Consider the following 22,797-nt stretch of genomic DNA (forward strand, 5'->3'; position numbering starts at 1 on the left):
CCTGGCAAAACCCTTTGGAAACCACTGCTTTTCATAGAAATATGGTTAAACAAAGTAAACATTTGGTACAAGCATCTTTATTAATGCCATGAAACAAATGTCACAGGCAAGCCAAAATGGAATAAATAGAAAAACATTTCTGGAGGAAAATTATCAAGATATAAAACTTAAGAAATTAAACTCTTCTAGAACAGGCAACAGATGTTTAGTATAAAATAGCCTTTGAGAGAGATTTTTGATACATTAATAGCGGTGTAAATGCCACAATAATAGCTTCTGCGTGTTGGATAAGTGGTTTTGTTTTTATCGCCCACACCCAAATGTTTTGTTCCAGTTTTCATATAATTCTAAGTCATTTTTGGACACGCTGGGCCTCACTGTTTGGAAAGCATTTTGGAAGTCAATGTAAGCAATTGGTCGGACTTGATCAGGTGTTATAGTTGAAATATCCATTGATTGAATGCTGCGAATAGGACCGAGGGCAGCTTCTCGACAAAGCTGTGTCATGTCTGCACCAGAAAATCCATCAGCTTGTACAACTATTGCCTCTACTTCTGGCTCGCTAAGGTTGCAATGCTCGCGACACATCAAGCGGACAACAATTTGCTGTCTGGCTGATGCTTCCGGAAGAGGAATATAAAGTCTCTTAACAAGTCGTCTTCTAGCAGCTTCATCTATTTCTTGAGGCCTGTTAGTTGCACCGACCACCAGTATACGGTCATCGGAGGAAGTTGTGGCCCCATCTAGCTGCACCAAAAATTCTGTTTTGATCCTTCTTGAAGACTCGTGCTCCCCCTCACCACGTTGAGATAAAAGAGAGTCTATTTCATCTATGAATATCACAGCAGGCTGGTGACACCTAGCTACTGTAAAGAGAGCACGAACCATCTTTTCTCCTTCACCAACCCACTTAGAAGTCAGAGAGGACGCGCTGATGCTAAAAAACGTGGCACCCGATTGGCAAGCAATGCACTTGCCTATGAGAGTTTTTCCGGTCCCTGGCGGTCCAAAGAGCAAAATTCCTTTTGGAGGCCCTCGAAGACCAGTGAAAATATCTGGCCTTAGCATTGGCCATACAACTATTTCCTTTATAGTAGTTTTAGCAAACTCCAAACCAGCTATATCATCCCAGTTCAGTGGAGGTCCATGATCCATAATCTCACTCATAATCAATTCAATCATTTTTGGCTCTATGTTTCTCAAACGCTCATCAGATGGTACATTTGTCTCACTGCTACTTTCTCCATAAGCTTTTCTCTGTGCTGTATAGCCATCATCCCCATCATCTTGCTTAGCAACAGGAGGTATAAATTTTCCGTGAAGTCCACGAGAGCGAGCAGCTCCCAGGGACTTTTTCCCAATACTGTAAGTACCAGGTCCTGAGTTACGCTGGGGCTGACCATTATACTTCTTCTGCTGTTCAACCCACAGCTGTTCTTTAGCTGTTTTAAAACCCTTTTCATCTGTTGGACCGCAATTAGGTTTGCTAGCTGGCTGCCCAGGGACAGTCTGGTATGTTTTTGTATCCCCAAATTCTTCCCCATTTGAATAAAAGGTTTTCCTCTTTCCGGAATATGGAGTGCTGGAAGAAATCATATTTTGCCCTGGCACGGAGCATACATTTTGAGAAATGTTGGGATTATTATTTCCAAATATTGGAGTTGCCTGAAACTGTTTACTGCAGTGTGGAGCAGCTGGTGAGAAATTTGTATTTGAGCCATCGTTTATCTTTGCTGCAATGGAAAGTTTTGTATTCTGAATAACATTTGAGTCATCTTTTGTTACTGGACATTCTAATGACTCAAGTTCTGTTTTCTTATGTCCTGATATGCTAAGGACATTACTTGCTACCAGCGAATTTCCAAAGGTGCCGACCCCATTACCATCCCTGACCGGTACATCTGTTGGAGTCACTAGAGACTGCAAATCTGTTCTTGCAGCCTGAAACATTTCCTGCACACTCTTTAATTTTAAAACACTGCTGGTAGTCAAAGAGGACTGCCACTTGTCACTGTCATTCCGTGGACATCTGGCCAAAGACATAATGCTGTCTGCATAGTTATTCAGGCCAGTCCCCTTCTTGTCAGAGTCAATAATGGCCGCGTACCTTTCAGTATATTTCTTGAACAGGTGGGCTGCTGATGCCTGGGAAATCTCAGCATTTACCCATGCATACTGAATCTGTGAGATATGTGCACGGTAAATATCTGCCTTCTGTCCTGGGGAGCAGGTGCCAGAACTCAGAGCAAAGGAGTTCTTTTGCCATTCACTCAGGTGGACAGAGCTGGGTTTAGGTGTCTGCATAGTGTTTCCTACAAAACATAAAATCAAAACATTACAATATGTAGTACAGTGTGAAGATAACAAAGATACAATACAAGAAAATAAATAATTATGGAAAATATAACATATTAAGCATGCAATACTTTTATGGGCGACTTGCTGATAACCCATACACTGTCTACATAAACCAACATCACAGCTTGGTGGGCAAATTCAAATACAGCTCAGTTGTGATGTCTGGCCAGACATATTGAGCAGCCAATTGATACGTGTGTATGCTAATCAGCCCGAAAGCCGGATGGGGGAAAATACGGCTAGGTATGTACCCAGATATTTGTTGTCCTGAAGTAGTCCAAAAGGATTTGGAGAAAAAGAACCCCCCCCCCCCCCCCAACAAAATTTGTAGTGATCACAATAATAAAAACAGACCGCCTGGGAACTATTTCCATATACTTAACATTAGCCCTATACTTTAACATAAAACATTAGACTGTGATAACCATCCAGGTTCATTCATGGTAGGGTCAATGTTAATTATAGGGTGTTATCAGAAAATGTACAATGGATTCAAGGCTGGTTATACTCAGGAAGGCGGCACAAAGCTTGCGGGCACAACTTCCACTAGGAAACAAACCCTTGTGTCCCCTCTATGCAAGTTGCAACCAATGCTGACTACCCTGAAATCCAGGGGGAATCCAAGTGGGCTTTTCATCTGATTTTGAGGAAAAGTGACAACCAATTGCAGAATATCCTGCCACGGTTAGTAAATTCCTCCCTTGTTCGCACCTTTTGCCAGTTAATCATTTATTTGTTTGTGATCATCTGTGTCCTGTGTATTATGCTTTAGCAGACATGTCAAGTTTTAAAGATTTTATTTTATTTTTCCCATTATAAAAAGAAAAATGGATAAATGAAAACCTGCTTTCCAATAAAACCTAAAATTAGATAACCATTAAAAAAAAGTAAAAAAATAACATGCATAGACTGTCAGGGAAAGAAAATGAATGCCTGACCTGCATCTTATGCAGAAAAACAATTTGTACTGATGAATACTATAGGATATGTATTAACCCCTTCAGTGGTGTTTTTTTTTTTTAGGGAGCACTCCCCACTGGGCGAGTTTTTTCTGGGGAGCACGCCCTAAAAACTCCCACCACTGTGTCCCCAGGTCTGGGCAGCGCCGCTGAATTGTGTTTCTGCCGCTGCCCAGCCCCCCCGGTAACCCAGCCGTCGCCGCACAGTCATAGACTGTCACATAGCCAGGGGAGAGAGACGGGAGGGGAAGGGGACGTGCTGCCAAGCAGCCGGAGCTGGGCAGCGCTAAAGCTGATTTTAGTAATCAGCTCAGCGGCGCTGCCTGGCTATAACCAGCGGTAACCACGAGAATTTTCCCGGCTTGCCAGTCTGGGCAGTAAGGCATAGCCCGGAAAATTCTTGGGATTACCAGCGAAGGGGTTAAGAGGATAGTGGGGAAAAAAAAATATCTCAATCTTAATTTCATCTGGGTTATATGACCCATTGTAAAAAAAAAAAGAATAATTGTGAAGGAATGTTACTGTCCTAATACCAGTTCTCAACAATATGAGATTCCATGGAAAATTACAAATTGATGCAGATAACACCAGGCATTATGCTCCTCGTGCCCAGCCTCTCTCAGCACTTACTGTCTCCATGTTCAGGAAAGAACATTCCAAATACATCAATTATATGATTATAGGGCACAAATATATGTACTGTATAAGACTTTTGAAGGTATTTAAAATAATTCAGTTCATTGTATGTATCACAAAAAGAAATAAAAAATAAAAAGTAGGAAAGGTAAGAGGAGCAAGCAGTGACACTGCAGAAACTACAGAAGCCACCTAGTGCTTTAGCAGATTGTGCACAAAGGTCAACAATCTCCATTGTAAAATAGGTACTTGTGTATTATCACGGCGCCCAGTTTTGCTACGTACGGCACCGTAGGGAAATCGCATCGCATCAGCCATTTAAGGGTCATGCGATGCAATGTGATTTTTTACTCTAATTTATCACTGCTCTCTCAGCCCCGGGGCATCGCATGACCCGCGAAATCGCATGCCATGACATTAGCTGTACCATAATATAATTGTATGACATATAATGATGGTTTAGCCCCCCCCCCCCCCCACTATCAACGCCACCCCGAAGCGTGGCGAGCGCAACGAGCCCCGTGAGGGGCGGCAGAACATGTCCTACGACCTTTTCATTCCCCCACTATCCACGTCGGCGCGGAATCGATTTCATATAGTGTGGCGAGCCACCGAGTCCGTAGCGTGGTGAGCGCAGCGAGCCCCGCGAGGGGACGCGGATTACTTTACATGTATTCCGCATCCACTCGCCACGCTTCGGGCTCAGTGGCTCGCTGCGTTCGGCACACTATATAGAATCAAGTCCACCCCGACATGGATAGTGGGGTCATGAAAAGGTCATAAGAGAATTGCATCTCATTGGGCCATTTTAGTGCCATGCAATGCGATTTTCCTACGCAGAATAGCACACTAAGCATATTGCTTAGTGGGCGCCGTGATAATACACAAGTACCGTACAATATTTCACAAAATAATAAAATCCCACACGCAATGTTTTTATTTACAAAAGGACAGCTACAAGATACTGCAGAAAAATGGCAGAGAGCATTATGGGAGACCTAGGGCCCATACACATTATGCAATATTGTACATGATTGCTATGATTTAGTATAATATCGAGCTGTGGGGGTCTCCCTGCATTCAGAGTACACCACCGAAAATCCGGCGAAATCTGTAATGCGGCTCAGTGCAGGAACCGACGATGCCGGAAAATCGGGGTTGTACCTGTACTGTGTATGTAATGTTATACTGTACATAGTGTTCAATCTAGAACCCGCCATCTTTGAAAACCCATGCAGTTCCTCTTCCCTGCCTGGGGTGTCACTGTCTGCTGTAGTGCTTCTAGCAGTGTGGTCTGTAAATCAGGACTGATATGCAACCAGACCTTTGCTAAAAACACCACAGCAGACAGCGACACCCCAGGCAGGGAAGAGGAACTGCATGGGTTTTCAAAGATGGTGGGTGCTAGAATGAACACTACTGTACATAAATAATGTCCTCCATTGAAGATGAAAGTGATATATTATATGCACCAATTGCATTGAAAGTAAAATAAAATAAGCCACAGTGCAATAATATAGTGCAACAACCAATGATAACTAAATTCAACCCAAACGCACAAGTATAGGATTTCAGGCTTGGGAAATCCATCCAATACTAATTATTATTAATAGGGTGTACACATAGTTAGATTTCATCTATTTTTCTATTCGATTTTGCTTATAATCGAACAAAAATCAAACTAATTTCATTCCGATACCAATGTGCAGCATCGAAATCAAATAGAAAAATAAACTGCTCAGACAAGACTATATAGTACAGATCTGTACGATAGAGTCAAAATCTTATGTGTAAACCGTGTCCTGCGATTTTAAAATCTTACTGTGTGTAAACCTTTTAGATAGATATCACCAAAATTGTTAAAAAGAGCTTATCTGATAGTAATAGAATTTGCCCCCAAAAGAAGTTCCTCTAGATTAGCATAAACAGGTCACTGGATAAGGAACTTCACTTATCTGATTATCTTCTGTTCACCGCTGACCTAAAGGAACTTCCTTTCTGAATGCATTTTGTTTCTATCAGATAAGGTCTGTGTCAATCATTACATGTATATGCATTGCATGACTTAATATTAAAAGTGTGTTCAAACATTTTAATAAACTATAGTTGCTTCTAAAAACAATAGTGTTCAGTTTTGAAGCTGTACCATTATGAAGAATCTGGCATTTTAATGAGTGCTTTGGATGTTTGTTCAAAATGTTTCTTTCAGTATTTCAATAAATACTTTATAAGCTATGAGCCAGGAAAATCTTAAAAACCATGCACATAGCCCACTCTCTGTGCACAGCCATATGAAACTAAAGGTGCCCATACACATGCCGATAATCGCATGTGTTTTGAACTTTTAAAGTTCAAAACGCATTGCATCGCCTTTAATCGCACCGTGTACCTGCGGGGATGCAATGCAATGCGCGTCCCCGCGGGTACAATATTGTAAAGCACAAAAAGTATCTGCAGGCAGTACTTATTGTGCTTCATTGCATCGCATCAGTTTTGGAGTACATGCGATGCGATGTCCATTACAGACTGTTAACTTAAAAAAAGGCTGAAATCGCATCGCACCAGCACATCGCATCGCATCCACTTCAAGTGCCAAAATCGCATGGCACCTTGAATTTCAAAACGCACCGCACACTGACATCGGTGCGTGTATGGGCACCTTTACACCCATTTAATCCACTTCATAACCCTTATTCTATTGATCATACCACTGCACAGCTGAAGTCCATTCTCTGTTCCTTTTCTCTCAGGATCATCATTGCCCACTAATTCCCACTATCCATTTCATCATACCCCTCTCCTCTATGATATAATTCTAAAGGCCCCCATACACTATGCGATTTGGTCCCGATTTCACCCGATTCAGATGGATCGGGCAGTGGAATCGGGCCAAATCGCAGGTATAGACACCCGGTCCGACCCAATGCGCGGTCCCGTGCGCATCGGGTCAGAGTCGGGAGGTTGGACCGGCTGCACATAAGATTTGCAGGCGGCGGATGCTGGCGAGGGAGATGGGCAGGGGGAGCCGGAGCAGGATGCAGTCTACATACCGACAGGCAAGACACCTACATTCAGTATACCGACGCTGGTATCCCGATTGCCATCAAAACACCAGTGCCGGAACTGTTCAGGATGCCATCTCCGGAATGCGGACATCCCAAAAGCTGATTATGCAGGGTTGGGTAGTGTGAAGCTGGGGAAGAGGGAGGTTAGATTTAGGCACTAATGGTGGGACTTAAGGTCCATACACACTGGGTGACTATGCCCAGCGTGTATGGACAGCGATGACAGAATTCTTCGCTAGGGGGAAAGCTGCTCAGTGCATACACACTGAGCGGCTTTCCCCCTGCCCGGCACCGACGGAGGGGGGAGGAAGGGTTTGCATAGCGCAGCACTATGCACAGCCATCCTCAAAGCCGCTCATCAGCTGGTATAACCAGCAGATGAGCGACTTTCCCGGCAATGTTGCGGGAGCACACAGCAGCGCTCATCGCTGGGGCATACACTCTGGGCGGCTTTGAGCTGAAAGCTGCTCAAACCTGCTGTTTTGATCGACTTTCAGCTCAAAGTCACCCAGTGTGTATGGGCCTTTAGGGTTAGGCTGCTAGAATGGAGGGAATGCTTACCTGACCCATGACACGATTATTTTCTTTGGGATGCTGGCATCGGTATTAGGACCACCGGTCATCTGTATGTATTCCAGTTACTCAGATGGTCAAAATGAAAAGACGCAGCTGTTCTGCAAGCTCTGCAAATCCCCAAACATGCACTGAGTCGACCACTAAAGATGATAGGCCTTAAGTCGACACCTGAAATAGGTCGACATGGCTATGGCAAAGTCAACATGAGTTTATTGCGCTTTTTTGCCCCAGATGTCGACATAGTAGACATGAACACCATGAAAGTGTACCGCTGCACTCCCCATGCTTCGGACACGGTGCCTCGCTGCACTTGGCACAATACTGTATTTTCCCTCCATGCCTAGTGGATAGTAGGGCATGAAATTCCACCTGTCTGCATATATTGATTTAAAAAAAAAAAAGGTAAAAAACTCATGTCAACATTTTCACTGTTGACATTGCCATTGTCGACCTAATACTTGTATCGTCCTTCCAACGCTGTCAACTTATTTCAGGTGGCAACCTAAGGCCTGTCAACCTTCAGTGGTCGAAAAAATGACCATATCCCACCCCCAGTGGGTGCCTTAATACCCAGATGGCTATAGTATTTGCATATTTCTGCACAACTCTGAATCAGGTCCCATTTACTAAAGTTAGATAAGACCCTTATTCACGGCACCCTATGTCCACATATTCTATGACTGGCAGCCACCAGCACTGGTTTTGCCTATTAACCCCTTCCTGACGGAGCCAGTTTTTGCGTTCCTGACAGAGCCCTTTTTTTCAAATCTGACATGTATCACTTAAGTGGGGATAACTTTTTTTTGCTTTTACTTATCCCAGTGATTTTGAGATTGTTTTTTCGTGACACATTGTACTTCAAATTAGTGGTAAATTTGGGTCGATACAGTCTGTGTTTTTTTGTGAAAAATACCAAAATATCGTGAAAAAATGGAAAATTTAGCAATTTGCAAAATGTTGAATTTTCTGCTTGTGAGACAAATAATCATACCACTCAAAATAGTTAATAACTAACATAGACCATATGTCTACTTTATGTTGACATCATTATTTCAACTTCCTTTTAATTTTTTGGGACACTAGGAGGCTTACAATATGAATAGCAAATTCTCAAATTTTCAAGAAAATTTCAAATACTGATTTTTTTAGGGACCAGTTCAGTTCTGATGTGACTTTGAGGGACTTGTATGTGAGACACCCCCATAAATGATACCATTTCAAAAACTGCACCCCTCACAGTATTCAAAACAGCATTTTGGAAGTTTGTTAACCCTTTAGGTGTTTCACAGGAATTAAAACAAAGTGTAGGTGAAATTTCAAAATTTCTTTTTTTTTGCAGATTTGCAATTTTAATACATTTTTCTAAGGAACACAGTACATTTTACTAGAGAAATGTGACTGAAAATTGATTCCCCCAATTCTTTTGTTTTCATAAATATCCTATATGTGGCCCTAGTGTGCACGTTGACCAAACCACAGGCTTCATAATAGAAGGAGCACCTACTTGATTTTGGAGCCTCCTTTTTATGAGATTATTTTTTAGGCACCATAAGATGCTAAAAGTTAGGAACCCCCCCACAAGTGACCCCATTTTGCAAACTACACCCCTCAGGGAATTCATCTAGGGGTATAGTGTACATTTCAAACCCCCAGGGGTTTCACCAATTGTGGTACAACTGGGCAGTGAAAATGAAAAATTATTTTTTTTACACAAAAATGCAGTTCTGGCTCCAAATTTGTCATTTTCAGAAGGTATGAAGGAGACAAAGCACCCCAAAATCTGTGCCCCAATTTCTCCCGAGTACGGCAATGCCTCACATGTGACCAAAAAATACCATTTGGGTGCATGGCAGGACTCAGAAGGGAAGGAGTGATTTTTGGATTTTGCAGCTCAGATTCTGGTGGAATTTTGGTGGGTGCTATGTCGCATTAGCAAGACCCCCAAAGCACCAATACAGTGGAACCCCCCCACAAGTGACCCCATTTTGCAAACTACACCCCTCAGGGAATTCATCTAGGGGTATAGTGTACATTTCAAACCCCCAGGGGTTTCACCAATTTTGATACAAGTGGGCAGTGAAAATGAAAAATTACATTTTTTACACAAAAATGCAGTTCTGGCTCAAAATTTTTCATTTTCAGAAGGTATGAAGGAGAAAAAGCACCCCAAAATCTGTGCCCCAATTTCTCCCGAGTACGGCAATGCCTCACATGTGACCAAAAAATACCAGTTGGGTGCATGGCAGGACTCAGAAGGGAAGGAGTGATTTTTGGATTTTGCAGCACAGATTCTGGTGGAATGAATGGTGGGTGCTATGTTGCACCAATACAGTGGAACCCCCCCACAAGTCACCCCATTTTGCAAAGTACACCCCTCAGGGAATTCATCTAGGGGTATAGTGTACATTTCAAACCCCCAGGGGTTTCACCAATTTTGATACAAGTGGGCAGTGAAAATGAAAAATTACATTTTTTTACACAAAAATGCAGTTCTGGCTCAAAATTTTTCATTTTCAGAAGGTATGAAGGAGAAAAAGCACCCCAAAATATGTGCCCCAATTTCTCCCGAGTACGGCAATGCCTCACATGTGACCAAAAAATACCAGTTGGGTGCATGGCAGGACTCAGAACGGAAGGAGTGATTTTTGGATTTTGCGGCTCAGATTCTGGTGGAATTTTGGTGGGTGCTATGTCGCATTAGCAAGACCCCCCAAGCACCAATACAGTGGAACCCCCCCACAAGTGACCCCATTTTGCAAACTACACCCCTCAGGGAATTCATCTAGGGGTATAGTGTACATTTCAAACCCCCAGGGGTTTCACCAATTTTGATACAAGTGGGCAGTGAAAATGAAAAATTACATTTTTTACACAAAAATGCAGTTCTGGCTCAAAATTTTTCATTTTCAGAAGGTATGAAGGAGAAAAAGCACCCCAAAATATGTGCCCCAATTTCTCCCGAGTACGGCAATGCCTCACATGTGACCAAAAAATACCAGTTGGGTGCATGGCAGGACTCAGAACGGAAGGAGTGATTTTTGGATTTTGCAGCTCAGATTCTGGTGGAATTTTGGTGGGTGCTATGTCGCATTAGCAAGACCCCCCAAGCACCAATACAGTGGAACCCCCCCACAAGTGACCCCATTTTGCAAACTACACCCCTCAGGGAATTCATCTAGGGGTATAGTGTACATTTCAAACCCCCAGGGGTTTCACCAATTTTGATACAAGTGGGCAGTGAAAATGAAAAATTACATTTTTTACACAAAAATGCAGTTCTGGCTCAAAATTTTTCATTTTCAGAAGGTATGAAGGAGAAAAAGCACCCCAAAATCTGTGCCCCAATTTCTCCCGAGTACGGCAATGCCTCACATGTGACCAAAAAATACCAGTTGGGTGCATGGCAGGACTCAGAAGGGAAGGAGTGATTTTTGGATTTTGCAGCACAGATTCTGGTGGAATGAATGGTGGGTGCTATGTTGCACCAATACAGTGGAACCCCCCCACAAGTCACCCCATTTTGCAAAGTACACCCCTCAGGGAATTCATCTAGGGGTATAGTGTACATTTCAAACCCCCAGGGGTTTCACCAATTTTGATACAAGTGGGCAGTGAAAATGAAAAATTACATTTTTTTACACAAAAATGCAGTTCTGGCTCAAAATTTTTCATTTTCAGAAGGTATGAAGGAGAAAAAGCACCCCAAAATATGTGCCCCAATTTCTCCCGAGTACGGCAATGCCTCACATGTGACCAAAAAATACCAGTTGGGTGCATGGCAGGACTCAGAACGGAAGGAGTGATTTTTGGATTTTGCGGCTCAGATTCTGGTGGAATTTTGGTGGGTGCTATGTCGCATTAGCAAGACCCCCCAAGCACCAATACAGTGGAACCCCCCCACAAGTGACCCCATTTTGCAAACTACACCCCTCAGGGAATTCATCTAGGGGTATAGTGTACATTTCAAACCCCCAGGGGTTTCACCAATTTTGATACAAGTGGGCAGTGAAAATGAAAAATTACATTTTTTACACAAAAATGCAGTTCTGGCTCAAAATTTTTCATTTTCAGAAGGTATGAAGGAGAAAAAGCACCCCAAAATATGTGCCCCAATTTCTCCCGAGTACGGCAATGCCTCACATGTGACCAAAAAATACCAGTTGGGTGCATGGCAGGACTCAGAACGGAAGGAGTGATTTTTGGATTTTGCGGCTCAGATTCTGGTGGAATTTTGGTGGGTGCTATGTCGCATTAGCAAGACCCCCCAAGCACCAATACAGTGGAACCCCCCCACAAGTGACCCCATTTTGCAAACTACACCCCTCAGGGAATTCATCTAGGGGTATAGTGTACATTTCAAACCCCCAGGGGTTTCACCAATTTTGATACAAGTGGGCAGTGAAAATGAAAAATTACATTTTTTACACAAAAATGCAGTTCTGGCTCAAAATTTTTCATTTTCAGAAGGTATGAAGGAGAAAAAGCACCCCAAAATCTGTGCCCCAATTTCTCCCGAGTACGGCAATGCCTCACATGTGACCAAAAAATACCAGTTGGGTGCATGGCAGGACTCAGAAGGGAAGGAGTGATTTTTGGATTTTGCAGCACAGATTCTGGTGGAATGAATGGTGGGTGCTATGTTGCACCAATACAGTGGAACCCCCCCACAAGTCACCCCATTTTGCAAAGTACACCCCTCAGGGAATTCATCTAGGGGTATAGTGTACATTTCAAACCCCCAGGGGTTTCACCAATTTTGATACAAGTGGGCAGTGAAAATGAAAAATTACATTTTTTTACACAAAAATGCAGTTCTGGCTCAAAATTTTTCAATTTCAGAAGGAATGAAGGAGACAAAGCACCCCAAAATCTGTGCCCCAATTTCTCCCGAGTACGGCAATGCCTCATGTGTGACCAAAAAGTTGCAGGACTCAGAAGGGAAGGAGTGATATTTGGATTTTGCAGCACAAATTCTGGTGGAATGATGGTGGGTGCTATGTCGCATTAGCAAGACCCCCAAAGCACCAATACAGTGGAACCCCCCCACAAGTGACCCCATTTTGCAAACTACACCCCTCAAGGAATTCATCTAGGGGTATAGTGTACATTTAAAACCCCCAGGGGTTTCACCAATTTTGATACAAGTGGGCAGTGAAAATGAAAAATTACATTTTTTTACACAAAAATGCAGTTCTGGCTCAAAATTTTTCATTTTCAGAAGGTATGAAGGAGAAATAGCACCCCAAAATCTGTGCCCCAATTTCTCCCGAGTACGGCAATGCCTCACATGTGACCAAAAAATACCAGTTGGGTGCATGGCAGGACTCAGAAGGGAAGGAGTGATTTTTGGATTTTGCGGCTCAGATTATGGTGGAATGAATGGTGGGTGGTATGTGGCATTAGCAAGACCCCCGAAGCACGGTGAAATTATGAACCTAATAATCCATAGATGTGTGGTATATTTTAAAACACTCCTTTATACATAGGCCGGGTTTGTCGGGGCAAGTGTCACACTGGAAAATAGTTTGCTTTCTTATTCCCTTTTTATAGCAAACTTTGCACCTTTTTTGTGTCCTGCCCTTTTTTCCAGTGGAGGGGATTTCATCAGGAAAATGCTGCCCTGGTACAATACGGGGGCCAGTACTAGAAGTACTGGGGCCCTCAGCCTGCTGGTTCCCAAATATTAGGCCCTTTATGACTTCCTCTTGAAAGTGCATAAATGTCCCCCTCTGGCCGGTAGAACGGAATAGCACGTAAGCGTTATACAGTGCCATCTGGATGATATACACGGCCAGCTTCTTGTACCAGATTTTTGTTTTCCGCAGGGCACTGTACGGCTTCAGTACCTGATCTGAAAGATCCACTCCGCCCATGTACCTATTGTAATCCAGGATACAATTAGGTTTGGAGGTGTGGGTACTGGTACCTCGTACAGGGACGGAGGTGGTACTGTCTCCGTGAATTGTTGTCAGTATAAGGACATCCCTCTTGTCCTTATATTTGACCAACAACATATTTTCGGTGCATATTCCCCTGCTTTCACCCCTTCTCATTACTTGGGCAATGTGCGTTTTTGGGAGGCCTCTTTGGTTCTTGCGCACAGTACCGCAAGCTGCTGTACCTCTTGAACCAAGGGCCTTAAACAGGGGGATGCTGGTGTAAAAGTTATCCACATAGAGGTGATAACCTTTATCCAGGAAGGGGTGCACTAAATCCCAGACAATTTTTCCACTAACACCTACGAGGGAGGGGGGGCATTCTGGCGGTTCAATTCTTGAATCCTTCCCTTCATATACCCTAAACCTGTGGGTGTACCCTGAGGTGCTTTCACACAACTTATACATTTTTATGCCATACCTTGCCCTCTTACTGGGAAGGTACTGGCGGAATTTAACCCTTCCTTTAAAATGTATAAGGGACTCGTCTATGCAAATGAATTTATCTGGGATGTACATGTCTTCAAATTTGGCACTGAAATGATCAATGACCGGCCTGACTTTGAATAGCCGGTCAAAGGTGGGATCATCTCTGGGTGGGCACTGTGCATTATCGTTGTAATGCAAAAATTTAAGGATCGTCTCAAATCGAGCCCGGGGCATGGCCATACGGTAAAATGGGGTGCTGTACAGAACATCTGTACTCCAATATTGCCTAATTTCTGGCTTTTTTACTATGCCCATATGAAGCACCAGACCCCAAAACGTCATCATCTCTACTGCATCTACAGGGGTCCACCTTGCAAATGATGACGTGGGGTTTTGAGCAATAAACTGCTGGGCATATAAATTAGTTTGGTCCACCATTAAATTTATAAAATCATCAGAGAAAAATAATTTGAAAAAGTCAATTTCTCTGAGACCTGTGGAATCAAATTGGATTCCTGGCATGGCCAAAAACTCAGGAACCTGGGGCTCAAAATTGTCTGGTGGTGGGGTCCATACGAGATCAATTATTGGGGGGGGGGTCTCAGCTGCTCTACGGGGGCGTCTTTGAGGGGGTCCCTCATCACCAGAGGAGGAAGAGGAGCTTAAGGCGAATCCTTCAAATTCCCCGCTTGCATCACTGGCTGTGTCAGAGTCAGAAGCAAGCAGGGCATATGCCTCCTCCGCTGAATACATTCTTCTGGATGACTGGGATGACATTTGGGATGACATTTGGGATGCCATTTTTATTTTTGTGTTACTGGTAGTGAATTGTTTCAACACGTGTATAGTGTAGGGGGGGGGGGGGTACAAACTTTATTTCAACCCGGGGGGTATGTAGTGTGCAGAAAAAAAAAATGCTTTATACAAAAAAAAAAAAATGGAGGGGTTAAAAAAAATAAAAATTGAAGGGGTTAAAAAAAAAATTTAAGGGGTTAAAAAAAAAAATTTTGAAGGGGTTAAAAAAAAAAAAAAAAAAAGGTCCTGCGCCAAAAATTGAGCACAGATGTTGGTCAGTATCGTCCGTCACTGAACAGCGCTGAAAGGCAACAGGAATTTGATAAAAAAAAAAAAATAGATCAACCCTGTGCCGAAAAAGATGATCAGTGATGTACGTCACTGATCCGCGCACAGCGGCCACAGGACACCCACAAAATCACAGTGTGTGTAAAAAAAAAAATTAAAAAAAGACCCCACAGCGCACACAAAAAAAAAAAAAGGTGATCAGTGATGCGACACTGATTACCAGTGAGGGGCAGCAGGTGCAACTGACAGTGCAACTGGCAGGTATATATAAAAAAAAACAAAAAACCTCTGCACCCCTAAAAAGTTGCTGATCACCTCAGATATAGTGATCAGCACAAAAGGCGGGGGCAGCAGACACAAAATTTAGCACTCTCTATCACTCTCTGTCACTATCTCTCTCTATCTCTCTATCTCTCACTATCTAACACTCTATGACACTGCAGCAGCAGCAGTGACTGGTATATATATATATATATAAAAATACCCTGCGCCCCCAAAAAGTTGCTGATCAGTTAATTTATACTGATCAGCACAAAAGGGGGGGCAGCAGTCAGTTATATAAAAAATATATAGCACAATCTGTCACTATCTCTATCTCTCTCTCTCTATCTCTCTCTATCTCTCTCTCTCTATCTATAACTATCACACTGCAGCAGCACAAAATATATCACTCTCTGTCACTAGGCCTCTCTATCTCTCTCTCTCTATCTCTCTCTATCTCTCTCTATCTCTCTCTCTATAACTATATCACACTGCAGCAGCACAAAATACAGCACTCTCTGACACTATCTCTCTCTATCTCTCTCTATCTATCTAACTAACGCTATTACACTGCAGCAGCACAAGTTCACAGGAAGTCACAAGTAACAGGATCCAGGAAGCATCCAGCACACTACAAGCACAGATGAAGCAGCCAAGATATTTGCAAGGATCAGGTAAGTATTTTGCCAGGTTCTGGTCAGTATATCGCGGCAGATTGGCACGGTGACCGCACTGCACGCAATTCCAGACCGGAATGGCGTCTGCAGTGCAGTCACCGTTAGTTTAAACCCCCCTCCATGGCTGTGATTGGTCCGTCGGTCCGACGGACCAATCACGGCCTTTGGGGGCGGGCGGGGTGAGGTGGGGTGACACCAGTGTCACCCTTACACCCCGCGGTGATTGGTGCTGTACTTTACAGCACCAATCACCTCCGATCGCGTGTCACCGGCGAACGTTATTCGCCGGTGACACAGAAAACGCTGTAATTGGCTGTTCACACTGAACAGCCAATCACAGCGATCGCCGACGGGGGGGCGGCATCGCAGCCCCCCCTGGGCATGCACGGACATGTCTGCTGTCAGGGACAGCAGACATGTTGAAACTGTCACCGCGTCTATAGACGCGGTGACAGTTAAATGCCATGACGTACATTTACGCCATGTGTCGGGAAGTACTTCCCGACCATGACGTAAATGTACGTCAATTGTCGGGAAGGGGTTAAGGGCCATGCACACTAGACGATATTGGTCTCAATATAATTTAGAAAGGGCTTTTTGAACGATATTGTGAACAATACTGTCCAGTGTGTACGCTGTGCATTGTTAACGATGCACACTCCCTCGCGCCATTAATGACCCCCTCCCTCTTCCATGCATGTTCAGATGAGGGAGTAGTGTTCCCGCTAGGCTGTTCTAGCAGCTCCCCGCTAAAACAGCCTGGTGCCAGCCCAAACGGTTTGCACAGGGAAGCCCAGCACCGCCGTAGACGGTGCTTCCCCGGCAGCTCAGCAACTTCGGCGGGGCCGGGCCCGCCCCTTTTAGTGACAGAGGCAGCCGGGACCGTCCTTTTTCATGACCTCGCGGCCCGGGCACGCCCCTTTTGTGATGTTTCGACCCGGGACTGCCCACAACTGTGACATCAGCGGGCCCAGTCCGCCCCCATTGCGCTACCCCCGTGCAGCGGCGCCCTTCCCCAAAAAATTCCTGGAGGGAACACTAGGGAGGACATGGTCAATGATTATCATGCTGCAGTTGCAGCATTACCCACGACCGTCGTTACCACCGCTGCCATCGGCAAGTGTGTATGCACTTGCCAATGTCAATCCCCCCGCTGCCAATATCAACGCAATCGTGTATATGGCTTTACATTGACCATAAATCAATTGAATTTGTTCTCTCCAAGCAACCAGATGCACCCCTGTAACCGGGTGCCACGGCACAAAGCTTGGTAACCAGTGGGTTAGGGTACTTCCCTCTCTCCAGAAAAATGTTACAAAGTTGAACAAATTATTCATGAGGTTTCCCTGGAGAAAACTTTCTTGCTTACCGTATTTAATAAGGATTGCGGCACAGTCAGCCCACACAACTAGACAGCAAAACATAGAGGCTCCTGAGTTTAGCCCAATTAGTAAATTGTAGTAATAACTATTTTTCTAGCGCTAATATAAAAAAAATATTCTTAATTCTGCAATATGAAACAAAGATATGATAACTGGGATGTTTGCAGGTATAGATTTTTGATGAAACAAGAAGTGCCATCAGGGTAGTGTCTAGTTTCTCATGCAACTCTGCTATTGCAGCCTTTGTGTGTGGTTTATAGGGGTCAATATACTTTTGTGTGGTTCTTCCCCGTCAAGTTAGTGCAATGCATACCCTCCAACATTTTAGGGACTGAAATCGGTACAAATCAAGAAAGGGGCGTGGCCACAGGTAAATGGGGCGTGGCCACGGCACCTTTCAGAATTTGTACGGGAGAGATGGCTTGCTGTATGCAGAATACAATGCTGGCATCACAATGAGCCTGGGCTCTGATAAATGAGTGACAAATCGATCACTAGACAACTTCCTGGCAGACAGCACTAAATATGGCGAAAGGATGTACAGTAGTTTGTTTCCCACAAAGTACAGCTTCTCCCCCCGCCCACGTTGTCTTGACACCCATTGTGGAAGCATTATATTGCTATGGTAACAGCAACACTAGTGTAAACAAAAGTAAAGCTAGTGGTGAGAAGGGAACTTGTTCTATACACTGGTGCAGTCCTTGCAGACACAGATGTAGGTGAGGTATGAAGCATGGTAACAGCCAGGCAGGATCACCACCAGCATGTGTAGTACTACAAATACCAGCATGACTCTCCTGTCTTGTTTTCTACCAATAACTGTCTGGTTGGCTCTGACAGTGACGTACATAACTGATGCATTCTGTTATAGTTACAGATAGCAGTGCCTGTGAGACCATGCTGATCACTCTCTGTACAGTCTGCAGCTTGTTCTGTTGTATCGTCATAACTTACTAGGCTCCGGGTCAACAGGGTCACACTGAAGTCCAGATCCCCCCTTATGCGCGCCCCGGCTCTGGCTGCGCTGTAGTACACCGACCGCGCACTGATTGCCCGCCTCTGCCTCACTGTCCTTTCGCGCCCTGAGTCTGCGCATGCGCAGACAGTGAGGCAGGGCAGTACACGGTCTCCCATCCATCCCCTGAGCGCCACACTGTGTGCAGGGTGCGGCAGTGACGTCATGATGTCATGCAAAGTCTGCCGGCGCCGCAAAGGACACATGGGAATGGAACTAGGGAGGAGAGAGCCGGGCACCAGGAGAAAACACACTTAAAATCGGTAATTTGGTACAAAATGATTTTGCCGGTACAATACTGTTAAAAAACTGTACTGTACCGGCAAAATCGGTACAGTTGGAGGGTATGGCAATGCCAGTCACGCTTTATACAGCACAATTGTGTTGGGTTGCTTACAGAATTGTGTGAATTCAGGTGAGATTGGGCCATGGGGCATTTGCTGCTGCCTGTTGGAACAGAGATTCACACTTTTTACACAGAAGTGGGAGTGACCCCATAACATTTTTGTGTTATTCTTTGGTACTTCCTCATCTTTGCAGCCACCGCTAGGAACCTTAGTAACCTTCAGTAAAGTTGCGATGAGCGAAGCAAGACACCGAGCCCGAAGCGCATTGAGCAAAGTGAGCCTGCAAGGGGATGATGATGCTATTCTGAAAGCGGCTAACGTAACTGGCGTAAGTGGCGGCTGCAAAGACGAGGAAGTACGGGTATGGGTAAAATCCGGAATCGGATAAGACACCGGAATGCCGGACTGGACATCAAACTCTGCATTCCGGAGCTTGTAGTATCCGGTCCGGGGGTGTCCTGTCCGGGGGTGCTCCATCTGATGGGGCTGCTCTCGCACCTGTCACCTGGGAGAGGAGAGGGGGGAGAATACAGTCTCACCGCATGGTCCGGGGGTGTAATAAAAACTGGAACGTTCCAGACCACACGGGGAGGCTGTAATCTCCCCTTCCCCATGTCCCTGGTGTGAGCAATCACAGGTATCCCCCCGGACAAGACACCCCCCGCATGGGACACCCCTCGGACCAGACACTATAAGCTCCGGAATGTAGAGTTTGATGTCTGGTCCGGCGTTCCGGTGTCTTATCCGGGTCCGGTTTTTACTTAGTCCCAGGAAGTACCCTTTTTTTTTTACATTTGATGCAATCATGTAACAGAAAGGACTCTACGGGGTAGTGGTGGGCAAAATACCAATATGTTCCTAAAAACCTGAATAGGAACTCCCAGGGAAACTTCCATGCTAAGCACAGTGCATCCTATTGTTGCCAGGGCGGATTGTGGAGGAGGGGGCACAGCACTGGGGCACCTGTAGTACTAGACACCAGGAGACGTGTAATTGGGAGGCAGTATGTAACGCAGTGTGGTGGGCACTGGATGAAACGTACCGTAACACAATTGCACCTTAATAGTGCGGATCCTAATGATGCGGCTGAAAGTCTGCACCGCAGCCCGCAACTCTCAATACTCCCGTCCGGCTGTTATCTTTCCCGCGGTGTGATGCTGCTGTCCTCTGCATTGCATGACAGGCGGCGTCACCAGTACGCGACTCTCCAAAACTGGAGACCAGAATACAGATAATGTTATCTCCTCTAGTGCTCATTTCTCTACATCGGCAGCGGTCTACTGCAAGAGCACACTGAAATACGCCGCCATTTTTTTGTAGTTCCTGTATGAGAGCGTGTCACTGTCAGCGTGAGAGGTCGGGTGGTGCCGGTGGGTGTTATTACTATTGTACGTCTATATTAGTAGGGAGGGAGCGTTATAGGGAGAAGGGAGTAGTGGCGTTACATGCTCCTTCCTTTACTACCGCTGTATCTGTGCCTGGCCTGTCTGATGAGATCTCCCCGCTGTGCAGTCTAAACTTTGCAATATCTCATACATAAAAAAACCGGTACAAATTCATACCTCCCAACCATTCCTCCCAACATGACCCATGCCAGGAGGGACACAAAGCTCTGTTTCTGGACGTCCCTCTTAATGTATGATTGCCATCGCCTATTTTAAACAGGTTAATTCATAAGAAAGGTGCTTTAACACAGGTGATACTAATATAAATTAACAGAGAAGTCCACAAACAGCACAATGTGTCCTTCCTGGAGAGGGTCATGTTGGGAGATATGAAGCGGTCATACAAGTTCAGGATCCTCTAGAACAGGTTCTCAAACATGGTCCTCAGGACCCCACACAGTTCACTTTTTCCAGGTCACCCGGCAGGTGCACTCATTACTTATTGACAGATTTTAAAAGATCCACAGGAGGAGTTAATTACTGCACTTGCGATTCTGTGAGGAGACCTGCAAAACATGCACTGTGCAGGGTCCTGAGGACCGAATTTGAGAACCACTGCTCTAGAACATACAATACTATTTATTCTTTTTCACCTCACATACATTAATTTAAATGGTTACTGTTGTGTTCACGAAATAAGTTTTCATAATTTCTCTACATAATGTCTTTTACATTTTCTTTAACCCCTCGAGTGGTGGGTTTTGCTGGGGCAGGACAAACCTACCAGGGCAGGTTTGTTCTGCCCCAGCTAAACCCACCACAGGATGCAGAAAGCCCCCCCCCCCCTCACCTCCGCTCTGGCGTTTGTACGCCTGCTGCCGCTACCCCAGCCGCCAGTCACAGTCAGAAGTGATATATGGCGGCAGGTTCAGGGATGTCCGCGGCGGCTCGGGAGCACTCCCGAGTCCCCCTGAGCCACGCCGACCATCCCGGAGCATACGATCGGCGGAGGGGGTGGGGACCCCTAATGGTAGTGCGCCAGTGGTGCTCCGCTGGAGACACCACTGGCGCGCACCTACTGCAAAGTGGAAAGTCAATCATGCTGGGAGACTGCGTCAAGTCAGTGCTCGTTCTGCACATGGGCAGTCAGTCCACCTACCATCAGAGTAGTCAGAACAAAGATTCTCCAGTATTCAACTGTCATTTCCACGCACTGCTCAAAAGCATAACAAAAGTACATCTATATTTCTGTTTTATAACTGTATGCTTGTCATTCTTGTTTCTTTTATATTTACCTGTTTGTTGTAATTCTATCTGCCAAATTTATAACAATAAACAGATTTAAAATAAATAAATACATATATACCTCAAGGTGCCGATACACGCTGCGATTTACGGGTGCGGTGCACACAACCATGCACATCCCAGCGCACAACTCCAAGTATGTGCTGCACTAAGTTCCGATCGCATTGCAAGGAAATCGTGTGCGATGTTATCGGGACCAAAACACATCCAATTATTGCAGCTTGTATGGGCACCTTACAGGCTCATGATTTTTGCCAAGGGGAGGGGGGTTTACGTGCTCTTTGCTGGGAGGATTACATGCTCATTGCCTGTTTAACAGTGTTGGGGGCAGGGGGGGGGGGGGGGGGTTACATACTTGTTGCCAGGGGGAGGTAGATTACATGATCGTTCCCAAGAGGGGTGGGGGGTTTACATGCTCATTGCCAGGGGGTCACGTGCTCATTGCTAGGGGAGTTGCATGCTCATTGCCAGCTGGGGATTACATGCTTGATGCCAGCGCCTGGAATCTGCATCTGGCACAGCAGGGAGACACTGAATGGAATAGTATTAGCAGTTGGGAACAACAAAGGAGGTGCCCTCTTCAGGAATGGAGCCCAGCAGCAATTCACTCCATAGTCTCTGACAGTTCTGCCCCTGCCCAGTAGACGGAAACACATCCTGGTGGAACTGTCTGTAGTGTCTGTGACTTGCAGGAAGAACCACCAATTGGAAGTCACTGACAGTCGCAGTGATGCCAGTGCACTCTCATGGACTGCATCTGGCTTCACTTTCACTGAGCTAGGTAGGGGATATTACTGGGGGTCTGCAGCCCATAGGTAAAAATCGGCCAAAGCTTCCGAAACCAACCAAGTGCACTAAGATAAAAGATCGTTTCACAGTCATCAAATGGAGGAGACTGTGATCTGCAGTATCTATATAGCCCTTTGTACCGATTTTTCATGAATGCAAAGTAAAAAATATCAAATGTTAAGGCTACTGTACTATGGTTCCTAAATTAGGCACATATTTTCCTGTAAGCTATGCAGTGTGCCCAAGATGGCAGCCTCTGCTGCTTCTTTAAAGGGTCATGTTTGGAGGTATGTACTGTTGAACCTGGATTCGGCATGAAAAGCCGGCGGTCGGGATCCCGGCGTTCAAAATCCCGATGCCGAAATCCCGAACGCCGAAATCCCGACAAGGGGGGGACGTGGATCGCCCCCCTTGCAAGCTCGCTGCGCTCGCCACGCAGCGGGCCCGGTGCGTGGCTACGCTCGGCACACTAATTTATTCTCCCTCCGAGGGTGTCGTGGACACCCACGGGGGGAGAAAGTGTCGGGATTTTGGCGTTCGGGATTCCGGCGTCGGGATTTTGAATGCCGGGATCCCGACCGCCGGGATTTAAAC

General features: G+C 45.2%; 1 protein-coding gene across 1 annotated transcript; it reads right to left on the minus strand.

The window, feature by feature from the left end:
* Window positions 1-61: 61 nt before the first annotated feature.
* FIGNL1 (fidgetin like 1) lies at window positions 62-20,027 on the minus strand. The gene is made up of 2 exons (XM_083188201.1): window positions 19,767-20,027; window positions 62-2,312 (listed from the first exon to the last, which is right to left on the minus strand). Exon 2 carries the CDS (start codon window positions 2,302-2,304, stop codon window positions 304-306), a length of 2,001 nt encoding a protein of 666 aa, XP_083044327.1. The 5' UTR covers window positions 2,305-2,312; window positions 19,767-20,027; the 3' UTR covers window positions 62-303.
* Window positions 20,028-22,797: the final 2,770 nt, after the last annotated feature.

Source organism: Crinia signifera, chromosome 5 (genome assembly GCF_055691185.1).
Source record: "Crinia signifera chromosome 5, ASM5569118v1, whole genome shotgun sequence".
In the NCBI taxonomy this organism is placed as follows: domain Eukaryota; kingdom Metazoa; phylum Chordata; class Amphibia; order Anura; family Myobatrachidae; genus Crinia; species Crinia signifera.

Excerpts from the sequence above, each read along its gene's own strand:
- FIGNL1 (XM_083188201.1), bottom strand. The coding sequence starts at position 2,304 with ATGCAGACACCTAAACCCAGCTCTGTCCACCTGAGTGAATGGCAAAAG.